The 17,480-nt window shown below is 21.5% G+C and overlaps 5 protein-coding genes across 5 annotated transcripts; 4 read left to right on the top strand and 1 right to left on the bottom strand. All coding sequences in view use genetic code 6, as the record gives it.

The window, feature by feature from the left end:
- Positions 1-2,156: 2,156 nt before the first annotated feature.
- Positions 2,157-2,951, top strand: TTHERM_00391440 (thiamin pyrophosphokinase; the record flags this gene model as incomplete). Its single annotated transcript, XM_001011819.3, has 1 exon — positions 2,157-2,951. The coding sequence occupies one exon, from the start codon at positions 2,157-2,159 to the stop codon at positions 2,949-2,951; it is 795 nt and encodes a 264-aa protein (XP_001011819.1).
- A 1,383-nt stretch (positions 2,952-4,334) lies between these two features.
- On the top strand, positions 4,335-6,141 carry TTHERM_00391430 (MORN motif protein; the record flags this gene model as incomplete). The annotated part of the gene is made up of 4 exons (XM_001011818.1): positions 4,335-4,541; positions 4,669-4,993; positions 5,111-5,732; positions 5,784-6,141. The coding sequence occupies 4 exons, from the start codon at positions 4,335-4,337 to the stop codon at positions 6,139-6,141; spliced, it is 1,512 nt and encodes a 503-aa protein (XP_001011818.1).
- A 1,291-nt stretch (positions 6,142-7,432) lies between these two features.
- TTHERM_00391420 (hypothetical protein) lies at positions 7,433-8,997 on the bottom strand (the record flags this gene model as incomplete). The annotated part of the gene is made up of 7 exons (XM_001011817.4): positions 7,433-7,507; positions 7,572-7,619; positions 7,678-7,728; positions 7,789-7,871; positions 7,922-7,969; positions 8,108-8,534; positions 8,653-8,997. 7 exons carry the CDS (start codon positions 8,995-8,997, stop codon positions 7,433-7,435), a joined length of 1,077 nt encoding a protein of 358 aa, XP_001011817.4.
- Positions 8,998-10,670: 1,673 nt separating this feature from the next.
- On the top strand, positions 10,671-14,225 carry TTHERM_00391400 (coiled-coil protein, putative; the record flags this gene model as incomplete). Its single annotated transcript, XM_001011815.1, has 9 exons — positions 10,671-10,739; positions 10,853-11,073; positions 11,255-11,740; positions 11,851-11,945; positions 12,108-12,541; positions 12,617-13,204; positions 13,265-13,702; positions 13,819-14,024; positions 14,081-14,225. 9 exons carry the CDS (start codon positions 10,671-10,673, stop codon positions 14,223-14,225), a joined length of 2,682 nt encoding a protein of 893 aa, XP_001011815.1.
- A 797-nt stretch (positions 14,226-15,022) lies between these two features.
- On the top strand, positions 15,023-16,651 carry TTHERM_00391390 (hypothetical protein; the record flags this gene model as incomplete). The annotated part of the gene is made up of 9 exons (XM_001011814.2): positions 15,023-15,746; positions 15,810-15,895; positions 15,947-15,997; positions 16,051-16,098; positions 16,159-16,173; positions 16,231-16,297; positions 16,401-16,466; positions 16,519-16,587; positions 16,647-16,651. The coding sequence occupies 9 exons, from the start codon at positions 15,023-15,025 to the stop codon at positions 16,649-16,651; spliced, it is 1,131 nt and encodes a 376-aa protein (XP_001011814.2).
- Between the last annotated feature and the right edge of the window lie 829 nt (positions 16,652-17,480).

Genomic DNA, 17,480 nt, shown 5'->3' on the forward strand with positions numbered 1-17,480 from the left:
GAAAAAGTAAATAATTATTGATGATTATTTTCAACCTAAATTTAAAGAATACTACATTCAAATTGATAACTAATAATATTATTAATAAAATGAATAAGAATATTTAAACTTTTATAAATTTATTATCATTTAATAAACAAATTCAAATGAATAAAAATAAATTAAGAAAACATTTATTTTTATATTAAAATCATAAAGTTTGTAATTGCTATGAATTTGGTTTAATATTAAAGTAAGTGCATATTAATTAACAAAAATAATATTAACATTTTAATAAAGTTAACAGTAACTTTCTATAATCTTAGATCGTTACAGATTAATACTTTTTTTATTTAAATGGCAATTTTTGAAAACTTAAATTAAGATTTATGTAGCATATTTCAAAAATGAGGTGAAGTTTGGGGTGAATATTTTTAAAAAAAATAATTGCTGAATTTGATATAGATATTTTGAAAACTTTTTTGAACCAATAGTCTCTCTTATTACTTTAATTTTAAAATCTAAGATTATAAATTAAAAAATTTTATTTAAAAGATTATTAAAAACAGGACAAGGTAGTTTATTGAGAAAAAAAATATTATACAATTAATTTGTAAGAAATTTACAATAATTTCCAAAATAAATAAATGTATGAATTTTTATTAAGCCAATACATATTTATAATTAACTCTATACTTTTACTTAATTAAAAATTAAATGTTCTATATCTTTGAAAAGTAAATCACTAAAATAGGATAAAATTCTCATTATAAATACGATTACTTTTAATTTAATTCTATTTTGAAAATTCATAGAATAACTAAAATCATAATTTACTATTATAAATGAGATATTAATATTTTTGGATGGTATAATGAAAAATAGGTAAAATAAATTCTATATTTCATATATCAATTAATCAACATATAAGTAAGTACCTTTAAAAGGATATTATTTGCATGTATTTATTTTAACAAAGAAGGTTTAGGAAACATAAGTTGTACTAAAAAATTCCCTTCTAATAAATTGATAGAATTTAAATGCTTGTCTAATTATTTTATTTAAATTAAATCTATTTGCAATAGAAAATATGTTAAAATTTAAAAAATATTGATAGTAATTAAAATAAATAATTGAATTATAAACATCAAAGAATAAAAATAGAAAACATATAGAATAAAATAAACTTTCATTTATATCAAAGAGAAAAATTATAATGAATTTTATTTTTTAGTTATTTATTTATTTATTTTTTGTATTTCATTTTCATTTAGAAGAGGGATAATGAATTGCATTTTATTTCAAAGTGTTTTATATTGTGTATTATTATCAAATTTTTAGTTTAAAATAAATCCATATTTTAAATAAATTTTATTTTGCATTTAAACAATAATGTTTATAATGTAATCTAATATTAATTAAAGACTCCATCCATCGAATATTGATATATTTTATTATCAAAACTTTTTCAAATTTTTAATTCTAAAAAAGACCAATTCTATTGATTTTAATTACATACATTTTGTTATATGATTAATATTCTAGCTTATTTTCATAGTTTTTTCACAAGAATGTTTAATACCCTTATGATATTCAATAGCATTTGTATTTGTTACTGATTTTATGATTATTTAAATAATATAGAACTATATTTTAAACATTTACTAAATTGAAAAATCAAAAATTTATGTATTGGTCCAAATAAAAAAGTGAAATTGACTTAAAAAGGCCTGAAATGTTTTGTATTTAGAATTAATATAGACAAATCTTGAAAAGAAGCGAGAAAACATTACATTCAATAAATTACAATTAAATAAAATAGGCATTACACAATTTAATAAAAATAGAAGTAATTGTCTAATAGATATTCAGTGTGTAGTTTTTTAGCTTAATTTTCAAGTATCAAGTTAAGTATTGATATAAACTTAATATATATAAAAATGCAGCTAAAAAGTTAAGCGCAACTTGTTACATGATTACATTAAAATTAATAATATTTGTTTATTTATTATTGAAAATATAAATTGATAACAAAGATTGTATTACCACTTTCTTTTTATTACTCTTTGCTTATTTTTTTAATCATAAATAAATATAAAACAAATAAATTACTTTTGACTAGTAACTAGAAATAATAGCAACAAAAATCTTTCTAAATAATAAATTGTTAATATTAAATGAGCGAATAAATATTTTTGATAGATAACGAATTTTTCAATAAGGGAGAGAAGGATGAGAATACTCTCTACATTACTCTCATGCTAAATAGACCTTAGTAGATTGGTTTATTTGAAAAAATTATAACATTTACTGATTTCTTGGTTTGTGCTGATGGAGGAGCTAATAGACTCTATGATTTAGAATCTATCAAAGATTAATATTTACCAAGAGCTATTGTTGGAGATCTTGATAGTATTAAACCTCACGTTAAGAAGTATTATGAAGAGAAAGGCGTTGAAATTAGTTAAAACAATAGCTTGGATGATACAGATTTGGAAAAATCAATTAATTTCCTTTTTGCTAAGAAGTTTTTTAATGAATTACTTTAAAAGAGCAATTTAAGATTGTTAATAATTGGAGCTTTTGGAGGAAGACTCGATTAAACTATTAGCAACTTGTCTAACTTAGTAAAAATTAATAAGCTCTTTAAAGAAAAAAATCCATTTTCCTAATCTATAATCTAAATGATGGATTAATATTCACTAGCTACTTGTTTGTTACCTGGTGAATATTATTACAAAAGAGCTTTAAAATTAGAGCAAACTAAGGGATTGGGAGTTCTACCACTTGGTAATTTTAACAAGGGCAAAATTGAATCAAAAGGCTTAAGATGGAACCTTGATGGACTTGAATTTGAATTTGGATCTTTTATTAGCACTTCAAATGAATTTGATGAAAGTTATGAAGGAATACCATATTTTAAGACAGACTCCACAATCTTTATAATGACATGCATAAACGAAAATGTCTGAAAACTAAATGATCAGAAAGAATAATAGAATAAATAAATATATTAATTAAATAAGATTTGATTGTCTGTCATTTTGATGATGTTAATAATAATAATAAACAAAAAAGCTTATAAAAAATAATAAATATATATTAATTATTTGTTCATGATTTTATATTTTATTTACAGTTTAAAAAGTTTAGATTGATATTATCCATTTGTGATTAATCATTTCTATCTAAAAAATAACAAAATTATAAATTAAAATAGTTAAAGTAACATATTAAGTAAATCAATTAATTATAAATTAATAATAAAATAATTTCGTTTAATAATTATGAATTTGAATTAAATAAACAATATCATTTTTTATTTTTAGAATACTTAATAAATAGGTTTTTTTATTTATTGAAAATAAAATAAAATCAATAATAAATTCATGTCCAATTTCATATTATTTTCAAAGTATTTTTAAATATTAGCAAAATAGGCTTTTTAATAATAAATTTTAATTAGAAATTTATTAATAAAAATATACCTAAAAACTGAATCAATAAACTAAATTAAAAATAATTTTATTTATTAATAAATTATTTAATCAAATGTTTATGTTTTTTTTAAATTTTAGATTGTTTTAATATATTTAAAAACCACATTAAAATTTTAAATATATTCTTTTATTATCCTTAAGTAATTTTAAAATACAAAAAAGTAGCTATATAATAATAAATTAAAATTTTGAATAACAAAATAAAATTCTAATTCAATTAAAATAAACAAAAAGTATTTTGTAAATTTAAATAAGTCACAGTTCAAATACAACTTAGGTATTTTATTAGTTAGAAGTTTGCTAATTATTAAAACAGCTGATTTTAATCCAGATGATTTCATTAAAATTAAAATTTGCTAATTAGTTTATGATTTTCTTTATTTTTAGCACAAAACTCATTTTTCAAAAAAAAAATTGTTTAAGAAATATAAAAATTTTTTAGAAGTATTTTAAAGAATTTTTGAGATTTCATAATAAATTATCATTTATTTTTTTAGCTTTTGTCATTTGTTAAATGAATTGAATTATAATACTTTTCAATATTATAATGTTAATAATAATAATAATTAAATTAACCATTAAATTATATCAATAAAATAATGGTTGATAAAATATTTATTTTGTTTTTTTGTAGGCTTAAATTTTTTGCGATCGTATGTGAATTTCACTCATTAAATGCGAATATCTTCTTTATCTAAAATAAATATTTTGAATGGGATTTAATAATGCAAATTAATATTAAAGTAATTATTTAATTGATCAATATCCACAAATTCGGTAAAAAAATAAATTGATAGTAATAAATTCAAAAAGAAAACTTTAAGCTTTTCATTAGATAAGTAATATTAACAAAAAATGTCAGCATCAGCAGTTTTAAAAGCAAATGATTTTATGATTCCTTATGAGACCATAAGATCGAAATATGAAAATTAAGGAGTTTTAGGTGTTGGTTTTGATTGGGTACTCGAATTAACTTCAACAAATTATGTTTTAGTTGAACCAAAATCCTCTTATAAGATAATCATGCAACATTATTAGTCATTAGCCCCAGAAGTTTACAAGGTAAAATGGCAACAAATTTAAAGTTTAAACATCATTCAATACTATTATATCTTACAATATTTTGATTAAATCGATAATCTAAAAAGTAGGATTTTTTACGAATTTTATTTTAAAAAAATCAAAATAGCTTAAAATTGAAAGAATAACTGAAGCAGCAGCTTCCAGTTACAATTCTCACCTGTAGAAGATTATTGGCTTTTCAATGCAAGAGAGAAAAGGAGGAGAGAAGGATTTATATGTTTTGTATGATTATAATGAAGTTGCTAGTAATTTTGAAAGCTACATCTAAGAATAGAGATCTGGAGATGGTATTTAAGAAGAAGAAGTTTATGAATTGATATATACATGTCTTGATAGCTTTTATCTCTCTTGTCTTAATCATATGGAATATCTCACACTAAATCCCTACAATATCTTTGTATCACGCTCTCAATATCAGAAATTTATAATAGGTAAATTAATTAATCATTTTATCCAAAATTATTTATTTAAAATTTTAAAAAATCATCAAAAAAATCTTTAATTTAATACTTTAATTCAATTTGTTTGTAATAATAATGTTATAAAAGGTAATTGCAGCTTAACGATTGCAGGCAAAGAAAAAGCTTTAGATTTTAGTCTTCCAACAGATAATTTTCATAGCATAAAGCCTTTAAGCAGAGATGCAAACTGCACAGAAAGAGCTCTTTTGTTTAAAGTGGGCATGCTCGTATTGTATATGATTGGAACATAAGATTTAGTCACATTCCATAACGAATTCAAAAGCAAAATCTCTACTTAATCAATATAATTTTATCTCTAACACGCAGGTTAGGTATACTCAGCTCAATTGATTTCTCTTTTAAATGACATGCTTTTCTTAAATGAAGCTATTCGCCCTACCCTCAAATCTATTATTGAAATGAAAAGCGACAAGTACTTCCCTCGTCCTCTTAAATACTATTAAGGAACAATTATGAATAATGCATTTGAATTCAAAGGCTGGGTTGAGTGGTATAATGATCCAACTTCAGGGGAGCTAAAAAAGCATATGACTGGTTTAGGTTAAGTTGTAGGAGTCTTTAACGGTCATTTTGTCTAAACAAGAAAGTATGGATATGGCCTAAGTATGCAACCAAACGGTATCCATACATGGGGAAATTGGGAAAATGATGCTATTTCTCACGGTATTCTTTACAATACAGTTTAAAGGTAAATATTACTTACTTTAATTTATATAATATAAAATTAATCAATATTTAGATATATTTTCATTGGAGAGTTCAAAGATGAATAATTATCTAATGCCTCTGGTTCTCTTATTTACTTGAGAGACAGCACTAATCAAGGAGGAGTTTTAGCCTATGAAGGAGAATTTATAGATGGAAAAATTGTAAGTGGAGAGTGCTGGACACTAGAAGGTAAATACTAAGGTAACTTTTAGGATGGGCTATTTGAGGGTGATGGTGTATTTATATTTAGATATCCTAAATCTGGTTACAGAATTTGGGAAGGACCTTTCCACTAAGGAAAGTTTAATGGTCAAGGTGTTCTTAAAAAGACAGATGGATAAGAAATATAAGCTAGATTTAACATGGGATAGAGAGTTGATAGTTAATGAAAATAATTTTTACTATTTATAGAAAGTAATGCAATCTGGTGAAATTAAATTAATTTTTTACGTTTATAAATTAATAAATGGAATACAGATAGATAAACAAGTAAATAAGTATTATTATAAATTTATTAAATCTCTATATAAATATATGTATATAGTTAATCGGTAGCTTTAAATATTCTTTATGCTCATCATTATTGTTGCTTCATTGGTTTTTTTCTTAATTATATCTTTACTTTAACTCCTATTTTATAAATTAATCTTATTAAAATATGAATAATTCATAGAAATTTACATATATTTTCTTTTTAAGTCTATCTACGTCTTTGTTAGCTTCATAATAAATTGGATAGCACTTGAAACACTTTTTTCACCAAAAATTAATTTATTTAAGCTTAATACTAAATTATTTATTTACCCACTAAAAATATATTAAAAAAAGATGGTTTTTATTTAAATATTTTACTGTCTTTGACTGTATGATTTTGTATAAAAACAATTAAATTAATCTTCAACAAATAATTCAAAGCTTACGTCCTAGTTTATTTATAAACAAAATTTATAATTTGAAATAAAAAAATAAATGCTATTTAATTACTGGCTATTTATTAACATTTTTATAGAATAAGTTAATATTAAAATTTTGAACATTTCAATTTAGAATATTTACATGAGTCTTTATTATCAAAATAATAAAATAAATATTTTTTTTGGAGATTAAAATATAATTTACTGCCTAGAAAAATATTGATTTATTTAATATTTGATAAATATCTTCAATATGCTTAAACTTACATGTTTCTATTTATTTAATAAGTTTTTTAATTTATATTTTTACAAAGAGAAACAATTTTACTCCCTATTTTAAAAACCAAAATCAGATTATTTGAAACCTCCAAAAATCTAATAAAATTACGTCAAGTCCCTATTGTTTTAATGAAAATAAATTATTATCTATGCATTTGAAAGAAAAAAAAGCTCTTACCCACTTTTTTATTTTTATTAGAAATAAAAATATAAATATCTAATCTATCTAATATGCTTAATTTTACTGTTTGATGGTTGTTGGTCGACAACTAGATTTATATATAATAGTAAGTTAATTAATTTTTTAATTAAAACAATTTATTTACTTCTTCCCATGAATTCCACTTAAATAAGCAGACAGCAAAAATAAGTATTTATTATATGAATTTAGAAAAAATAAAAGCTTACATACTAATTATTTTTAAAAGTTTATTAATATTAATCTTGCAATTAAATATTCTATTTATTACTTTCTGTTTGTTTATTGTCAAGTGAGTAAATGATGTAAATTCGGAGTAAATAAAAGTAGTATGTTTTAAATATTAAAAATTACTTAGCTTGCCTAATTATTATTTTGTTGTTGTTTTAAATAAAAAATTGAATTTTATTTTTAAATTAAGAGTTACATGTCCTGATTATTAGTTAGCCTAATCTACTGCTATTTGTCTTACATTCTATAAAATTATAAATAAAAATAGAATACCTTTCAATTGAATTAATGCATTTTATTACTTCTATCTCCTTTTATATAGATCTAACTTCTTCTTTAATTGTCATTGCATTCTTTTATAATTGAGTAAGTTTATTTTTAATTCATTTATCTCTTGAGAAAAGTAAATATACCATAGTGGCATTTAAAGCTTTTTCCTGTTCAGCTGTCTTAGCAGCTTACTTAATTCTCTGATCTAAAATAGCTTCATGATCGCCTTTTAAATTATGTATTTAGAATAATTTTTATCTTAAATTAATTTCATACGAGGAGATTCAGCAGTTGATTTAAAGTACTTTGAAATTGCAGGATCAACTATTTATTTTTATTAATTAAATTTATGTTAATTGTTCATTCATTTTTTTATTTGTTTTTTTTCTGTTAAAAAAAAGCTTGTTTTCATTTAAGTTATGTTATTAATTCATATGCTTTTTATTAATTTATTGAGCTTACTTGGGGTTTCTCTTAGTTTAGAAGGACTAGCTGAACTAGGGTCTTTCAATGGGGAATTTTTAATTAACTAGATTTCATCAAAATCAGTTCTAATGCCTCTTACAAATAGGTCAAACCTAATTTATCCAAGCTATTCCAAACCTTGCTCTATCATTTTAATATATGTTTTAGCATTTTTTTCAATCTAGTCTTTAAAAACTGTTTAATTAGAGGGATTTAGAATTAATTATTCGTTTTAGACTTCACCATATCTTAATAGTTTTTTTAAATTTCTTCTAAGTGTTCCTTCATCCCCTTTTTCTAATATTTCTGCTATAATTTTTTATACAGATGGCTTTTCAGGACATTTAATAATCTTAGACAATCTATACTTTTCAATTGTTCTGAAGAGAGTTTCAGCAACTTTGAAACATTCCTATCCGAATATCTAATTGATAAAGCATAAAATTTTATAACAAAAAACATTTTATGAGTTTTTAATTAATTTAAAATGCATTTTTGACGATTCTACTAAAATGTATTGGCTTTGCTTTGAAAAATATTACCTAAAACTCTTTTCCTAACTATTACAAAATAACCTCAAACTCTGTTTATGGCATGTTAACATATGAGCTGTCTGCTTCTGTAATGACTTAAACTTCTTAAGTCTAATCTAAAACATCTTTTAAGATATTCTTTAAGTTATGCTATACGTGATATGCTTTTCTATGATTATTTCTATCAGTGCAAATAGAACAAAATGGATCAAGAATACAGTCTTCATCACATCTTTTGTCCATGCATATCATATTTAAATAATCTTTTTCAACATGACGCGAGCACGAAGGATACTTGTACTATTAAAGTTATCTCTATAAATCTAAAATTGTCTGCATTTATTTTGAGCTCATCTAATCTTAATTTCAGTTCCTAATAAATATTAAATATTTTTACAAATATTGTTTTCTATTAATATTTTTTATATCTTTTAAAAACTAAAAATTTTAACAATCTTGATTAGTAAAAAGGAAAAATTTATCAATCATTCAATATTCATAATAGTTTATAACTTATCGTTAAACAATTTACCATTAAAATTAAATAATTATTAAATTATTTGATACTTATCAACTAATTTTACCATAAATAGTCGTGTTAAAACCACACCAAACTCAATTTTTACAAACCAAAAAAATATTAATTTATATTTCTAAATTCCTTTAAAATAAATAGTTTTTCAGTTTAAATGGATATTAGCATTCAAAAATAAAATAAAAATCAATATAATTTTGATGGTCATCCTTAAATAGAAAAGCACTTACTTTTATTAATAAAATATTAATTAATAATATCTATAAAATAAAAACAATTTAAAAAATTTAGCACTAAATTTAATATTTAATTCAAATATCATTTTAGTAAAAAAGAAGATTAATTAAATTTTGAAAAATCTGATAAATATTTATTTAATAATTTAAACTTTAGTTTTTGTATAATTAAAAATTTGTTTTAATTATAAAATCATGTTTGGTTGGATTGATTATAAAAAAATATAAATTTTATTAGGTTGTTTTTCAATTTTAAATTTAATCTACAAGTTTTAATTAATAAAAAAAATTTAAATAAATAAAATTATGATTATTTTTTTAAAATGAACTAAATTATTGATAATTTTATATTTTAAAAATAATCATAAATAACTAAGTAGTTTATCTAAAAAACGTTTTATCATTCTAAATAAAATCAAAAGCAATAAATTTTTATTATTTAATTAGTATTTGTATTAAAAATACAAAAGTATTTTTAAATATTTACCATAAATTTTAATTTTTTAAGCTTTATTTTTTATTTTAATTTTTTATTATTTAATTAATTATGTTTTTTACAAATAGTTTTTTTTAATGAGATAAATTGTTGAATAATTAAAAATTGTAATATATAAATTATAAAAAACATATAAAATTGATATTTTTGTATTTAAATTTATTATAATTAAATATTAATTTATTTTAAATAACGTTTTTTATTTAACATTGAAGAGTTTAAATTATTTTTAAAAGTATTTTTTTTGAAAATGATAATTTTAAATTTTCAAATCCTAGCCCTATTTTCAAAAATTAATTTACTGCTTATTTGATAATTCTTCATTAAGGCTATACATAAGTATTTATTTTTTATTTATGGCTTGCTTTGATTAAAAATGGCTGTTTTAAAATGAATAATTGATTAATTATTAAAAATTAAATAAAATAAATTTATCAATTTGAATAAGGATTTGTTTGAGTGGTAAAAATAAAGTAACAGTGGAGTCAATAAATTATGAATGAGAGAAATATAATGATCAAGTTATTATAATTTTTGATCTACTGAATAAAGGATCTAATGGAATTGGATGATATGTTGTAATACATTTCAGTATGAGACTCATTGATTGATTGATAAATTAATTGATTATTTTAAATTGCTCATATGAAAATAAGAAACAAATTAATAAAAAACAACTTATTTTTTGTTAATCAAATAAATTAAATATATTATTACTTAGGCAAGCAAGCATTATTTATTAAGTTTCTAAAACATAAAAATGAGTAATTAATAGGGACCAGAAGATAACAATTTAGAAGATGATATGGCATATTTACCTGCAGATCATGTATGAAGAATATTATCCTAATATTCTTTCATTTAAATATTAATATTTCGATTTATTATGCTTGAAAAACAAACATTCTTAATATTAAATTAATTCTTTAATAATTATGAAAGCCTCTTCTTGCTAAACTTTAAATTGATTTGACGAAATAATTGACTGACGAACATGAAAGGGTTGATCAGAAGCTTATTGAAATAGATGCAAATTTGAAAAAACTTGAAAAAACTAAAGAAGATATTGGTGTTCGTTTATATTCAGTCCAACAACAATTAGCAGAAAATCAAATGAATTTTGAATAAGCTCATGAAAATTATAATTGGGTTTAAAAATTAAGGTATTTAGAGCATTTAAAATCAACTAAAATTTATTTGTTGATTTCAGTTAAAGATTATTAAGAATTAAAATGGGAATTTAAATATGATCATTAAAGTTGTTGAATTTTAAAATATTTAAATTCAAAAAAAATTAATTTTAAATGTTGCAAATTGAGTAATCATAACTTATTTATTAAAAAGAATTGAAGCTGAATAAAAATTAAAAACAGAGAGCGAAGTGTATGACGCTAAGAAAAAGGAGTTGGAGGAGTTAAGAAAAAAATATTTGAAAGCTTAAGATGAGCTTTCTAAATTAACTAGAACTCTTTATTAAATAAATGAATTTAATCAATAAATGAAGGGTTAAATTATAAATACTAAGACTAACACTTATAGAGCTGAAGAAAATGTAGTTAATCTTGAAGCATAAAAAAAGAAACAAGATTTATTAATTGATACAATGAATGAAGAAATTAAACGTTAGACTGAACAAAAGACTATCTTAACTGCTTAATTAATTTCCTAAAAGGAAGAAACAGAATAGGCAAAATAAATTCTCAAAGAAGCTCATTTGGAAATGCAAAAAATTATTGCTTCTAAGAAGAATTTATTAGAGAGATGGTAAAAGTCTCTTATGACTATGTAAAGAATGGACAACGCCTTGCAAGCCATTAAAGAAGCTCTCAAGTAAAATTCTTTTAAAATCTTGATTAAAAATGTTTAATCAAAAACTAATATGAATTTTTTAAGTTTGCTTGATTCAAATGCTATTAATATTTTTCTATTAACAAATAAAGGGGATAACAAGAACTTAACCTTCAAATTGGAACTGAATTAAATGGTGTAAATGCAGAAATCAGGAAGGAAACTGAAATTCAAGAAAGTTTAGAAGGTAATTCATTCATTTTTTTTGTTTGTTTGCTTATTTTCAAATGAAAATATTCATCAATCAACTCGTGGCAGTTTTAAAAAAATCTTGATAAATTCTTATTTCTATCATTCACTAAAATTTATTTATTTATTTGAATTTAAATTTTTATTTTTATATCAATAGGCAAGAATAAGAAATTCGACTATGAAAAGGATTACCTATAGAAGAAATACAATGAATTGCAAGAAGAAAAAAGCAAACTTGAAGCCTAAATTAACCTGCTTACATAATCTCTACGTTAAACAGAAACTGAAGCAGGAAGAGCTGAGATCGATAAGAGAAATATAGAAGATTAAATGAATTTAATTGAAACTAATATTATGAAACTTCACACAGAAACTAAAAAGTTATGGGAAGATTTGGTGCATCAAAAGTCTGAACACACAACAATCGAAAAGACTGCCACCAACTTAAATAAATAAGCCAATCAAATATCAATTGAAATTGAAGATAAATCTGTTGAATTAGAAAACTTGCTTAATGAAATTGCAAGAGTTAAGATCGATCAACTTAATACTCTTTCTCAAATTGAAGTACTTGAAAATAAAAGAAGAGAAGTAATTAATTTCATTATTATTTTCTATTAATTATCAGATAAATTATAATTTATTTGGTTGTTTTTACTATGATAGGTCATCAAAGAAAGAGAAGAAAAAGAAATTACTGTGGCTACTTACGAAGTACAAATTAGACAAGGTCATGATTTAAATGAAAAAAAGTAACACGAAGTAGGAAGATTAAATAGAGAACATGATAAGTTAAGCAGCGTCCAAAGTGATATGAGCAGAGGACCTCTTGAAGCTAAGAGAAATAATTTGATTAGAAAGACATAAGAACTGGGTAAAGAAAATGATTTGATGCAAAGAGAGTGGATAAAGAAGCAAACTTTGCTCGTTACCTAGAACAACAGATTAAATAAAATTGAAGAAGATGTTTCTCAACTTAAAACTAAATAAACAATCTTAGAATAGAAGAAATTACGTCTTAACAATAATTATAGAATCTATGAAAAAGATATTCGTGAAATTTAAAATGCTCTCAAAAATCTAAGAAATGAAATGAACAAACTCAATGATGCAATTTACAGAAATAAAGAAAAGCAACAAAAGTTAGATAACGAAAATTTCAACATTAAATCTGAGTTTGTTGAAAAGCTAAAAGAATTAGAAAAAGAATCTGTTAAATTAGAAGTAGAAATAGATCGTTTAAAAGAAGAAAAGGTAATTTCATAACAATTTATGATTCAAGATAGATAAATATTTTTTTGTTTTTTTATTAAGGCTGACTTACTTGCTGAAATTGTTGAATCAGAAAGACAAATTTTACTTTGGGAGAGAAAAATTTAATTAGAAAAAGAAATGCAAGATGCTTTAGATCCCACAGTAGGTTAGACTGAAATTCAAGAACTTAAAAGAGAAATCCATCGTATGGAACTCAGATTGGATGATTTAAGAAAGAAATAAGAAGCAATCATTGCAGAAATGGAGAGAGCTGTTTATAAGAGAGAAACTATTTAATTAAAATACATGAATAAAGATAAGACCTTTAGCAATTCCAACTCTATGAGTTAAAAATCTTCTTCAATCAGTGCAGCCTCTGATAACTCTGCTTAAATTACTAAAAAGATTGCCCAACTAAAAACTACACTCAATCAAACTACCAGAAATGCTGAACAAATGGAAAAAGCTATTAAGAATAAAAAAATCGAATTAGACGATGTAATTTTTACTAACTATTTTTGCTAATTTGTGTCTGAATGCTTATAAAATTATATAATTAGAACAAATTATTTATTGTTTTTTTTCTAAATATATTATTTAAAACTAATTAAAAGCTCAACGCATAAATTGAAGGAAACAATGATAATTTACAGAAATTAGAGTCTGATTGCTATAATAAAAATATTGAACTCACAAAACACAAGCTCGAGAGAAGCACAAATATATTAAGTATTAGCTGTATGCAAAATAAAGCTAAAAAATTAGAAGATTTAGTTGCTGGTAAGGCAAGACTTTCTGTCCCTGAAGCTACATTGATGACGTAATTCATTTATAGAGAATAAATAACCATTTTATTAATTCAATTATTATTTATAGTAAATATGAAGAATTACGTGATAAAAACCAAGAAATAAAAGAAGCTCTTTAAAAATTATGTGATGATGCCCCTCAATATGTGGAGGTCTTGAATTACCTAATAGATTTAAATGTTGGTGATGATGATGAAGACTAGGAATAATGAAAACTTAAAATTAAATAAAATAAATTAAAAAATGAAATCAAACTATTTTATTTATAAATGTTTGTCTTTAAAACGATTTAAAGTTTTTTCTTCAATCTAAAAATTTAGCTTAAAATTTTAATTTTGGAATATTTTTTTAATTCTAAAAATAATTGCATTTATTTTATTTTTTATCAAGAATAATTAATTGTGTTCTTCAATCAAAATATTTAGCTTAAAATTTTAATTTTGGAATATTATTTTAATTCTAAAAATAATTGCATTTATTTTATTCAATTTTTTAACTATATTTTTTATCAAGAATAATTAATTGTGTTCTTCGATCAAAATATTTAGCTTAAACTTTAATTTTAATATTATTTTAATTCTAAAAATAATTGGATTTATTTTATTAAATTTTTAACTATATCTTTAGACATTTATTAATATTATTTTAAAGCTAAGAATAATTAATTAATTAATTGCGTTTTTCAATCAAAAATTTTGCTTAAAATTTTAATTTGATAATATTATTTTAATTCTAAAAATAATTGGATTTCTTTTATTAAATTTAATAACTATAATTTGTTAATATTATTTTAAAGCTAAGAAATTATCTGTGTTTATTTTATAAAAAGATTTAATTGATGGTGAGGATTAATTTCAAATTTTGAATAAGTTAATTTTTAATAAAGGAAATAATGCCGCAAAAGAAAAAAAGAATAATATTGTTAAATTCAAAAACCATCAGAAAAAGATTTTGATTGGATTAATTAACATAACATTCTTAGAAAGACAAAATTTATTAAAATCAAAATATGGACAAAGAATCAATTTTAGATAGGAAAATCAGGGAATAGAGATTTCCTAAATGTTTTAAGGGTGATTACCACGATTTTTAGGATACGATGTGTATTGATGAAAGGTGTGAAGATTGTACGTTTGAGCCAATGTGCTCTTTTTGTGTATAGAAAAACCTTCACAGGAAACCTTACCATAATTCTAAATTAATTAAACCATTTATTATAGAGTTATTGTAATTTTTAAAAAATGAAGATAATTTGAAGCTCAAATCATAGGCAATAGCTGAAGACTAGGCTGAATAAATTTTTAAAATAGATAATTTATATAAAAATTTGGCAAAACAATTTTAAAGAAAAGGATAACAGTGTTATGACATAGCTAAATAATTATTAAATAATCTGGACATTTATCACGAATTAAGAGAGGATTTTACATAATAAAAAACATAAGCAATAGAAATAATAGAAAAAATAGCATCTAAGGATCTAGATTCCTTCACTCTTTAAAATAGCTTAAAAAAGTTATCTAAAATAGTTACAATTAAGAATAATAATTTATAAATAAACATTTAATCTATTATTAATTCAATTTAAGATTTGTAAAAATAGGCTGAGATATATGCAAATGTGTATTCGGACGCTCTCAATAGATTTGATGTTTAAATTAAATTTGATTAACTCTATCAACACTCTTATTCAACAACCATAGCTGATAATTATCAAGAGTAGAGAATTAGAAGTATCAAAATTGTTAATTTACAAATAAGTAGAATCAAATCTTTAATTTATTCTGTACTTTCAGATAAAAAAGCTAATATTACTGAATTCGACAGGATCAAAACAGAAATAGGAAGAAGTAAAGAAGATTAGCAAGAATTAGTTGATTTCGTAATATTAATTTCAAAATAAGAAATTCCTAATTAAAAATTATTTTATTAGACATGGATGGCAATAAAAAATTTAAAACAAAGAATTTTTGAAAAGATTTTAGTAATGAATGCAATTAAGATTTTGAATAATTGAAAAGATTTTATTTTAATAAGAAAACAAAAGATTTAGCAATAGAGTAAGCCAATTCAAAGGGAAATCATGTAAAATTATTTATTTAATATGAAAAATATGATTTATTTATTATTAATAAAAATAAATAGATGAACTCAAAGTTTGTAAAATTAATTTTTAAGTTGAAAAATAAATAGCTTATTTTCAAAAAATTGAAAAAGTATGTAAATTAATTTAACCAATTGCTAAAGCAGATGACAATTTATTTATTCTTTTTTATAGTGGAAAGTAATCAGTTTCTTTATTATTATTGTTTCTTTTTTGATAAAAAACTTATTATTATTTATTTTCTCAATATAATTAAATAATTTTTTTTTTCTGCTAAAAATAGTCAGTAAGATATTCTTAAAAAAAAAAAGAAAAATTATTAAAGATCTATAAATAAATAATTTAGTGGGTAAGTGTTTTAAGAAAAATTTTAAAAGCAAATTTAATATTTTGTAAAATAGGAAGATGTAATTTGATTAATTCATTTAAGAAAATATATAAAAAGCTCTTAATTAATTTTTAAAAAGATGGTAAATATTTTTTATTCATTTCATATTTTCTGGTCTTAAAAATCCTAATTAAAATATAGATTGATAATTATGGAGTAATTTAAAAGATAAATGTCATAAAATCAAGTGTTTATTTTAAAATAGGCAGTAAAATATTTTCTAATAAAACTATCATTTAAATCTTTACAATTAAAAAAGGGAGTAATTAACTATTATGAACAATACATAAGAATTGATATTAATCTTTATTTTAAAGTGGGTATGTAAATATTTTTTCTGAAGTTAATTTTTATTTTTATTGTTTCTTAAACAATAGTCGCAGGATGTAATTAGACTAGGATTTCAATAAAAAATTTAGAATGATTATTTTTAATAAAAGAAAGTAAAATAAATCTATAAAAAATATAATTAAGCTTGCAATTTTCTTAAAATAGAGTGTAAAAATACCAATAAAATATTTTAATTCAAATATTTTTTTTTACTTTATTAAGCATAACGTAATATTAATGTGATGAAACTTTAAGTCAAATTTTATTTTTGGATAAATGCACTCTTTAGGCTGTAATTAGTTAGATTTTAGATTAATTTTTATTTTATAATGTTTTTTAAAACGTAGGGCGTCGTATGAAATTATTACAAAGATTTCACTCAAAAAATTGATTATATTTATTATTAAATTAATTCAGATGGTAAATTTAATTAAAGCATTTTTATCGTCCTAGTGAAATTATTTATGACTTTAAAAATAGACAGTAAATTAATTACCATTTTATATTTTGAGCTTACAAATTAATTGATATTGTTTCCCTTATAGTGTTATCTTTGCTACCAAATAAAAGATGAGGCAGAAACAAAAATCGAAGAACTGCAAAGAGAAATGAAAGTAATTTATTTTGTACTATTTGACTGTCTAA

Source organism: Tetrahymena thermophila (assembly GCF_000189635.1).
Source record: "Tetrahymena thermophila SB210 genomic scaffold scf_8254719, whole genome shotgun sequence".
Lineage (NCBI taxonomy): Eukaryota > Ciliophora > Oligohymenophorea > Hymenostomatida > Tetrahymenidae > Tetrahymena > Tetrahymena thermophila.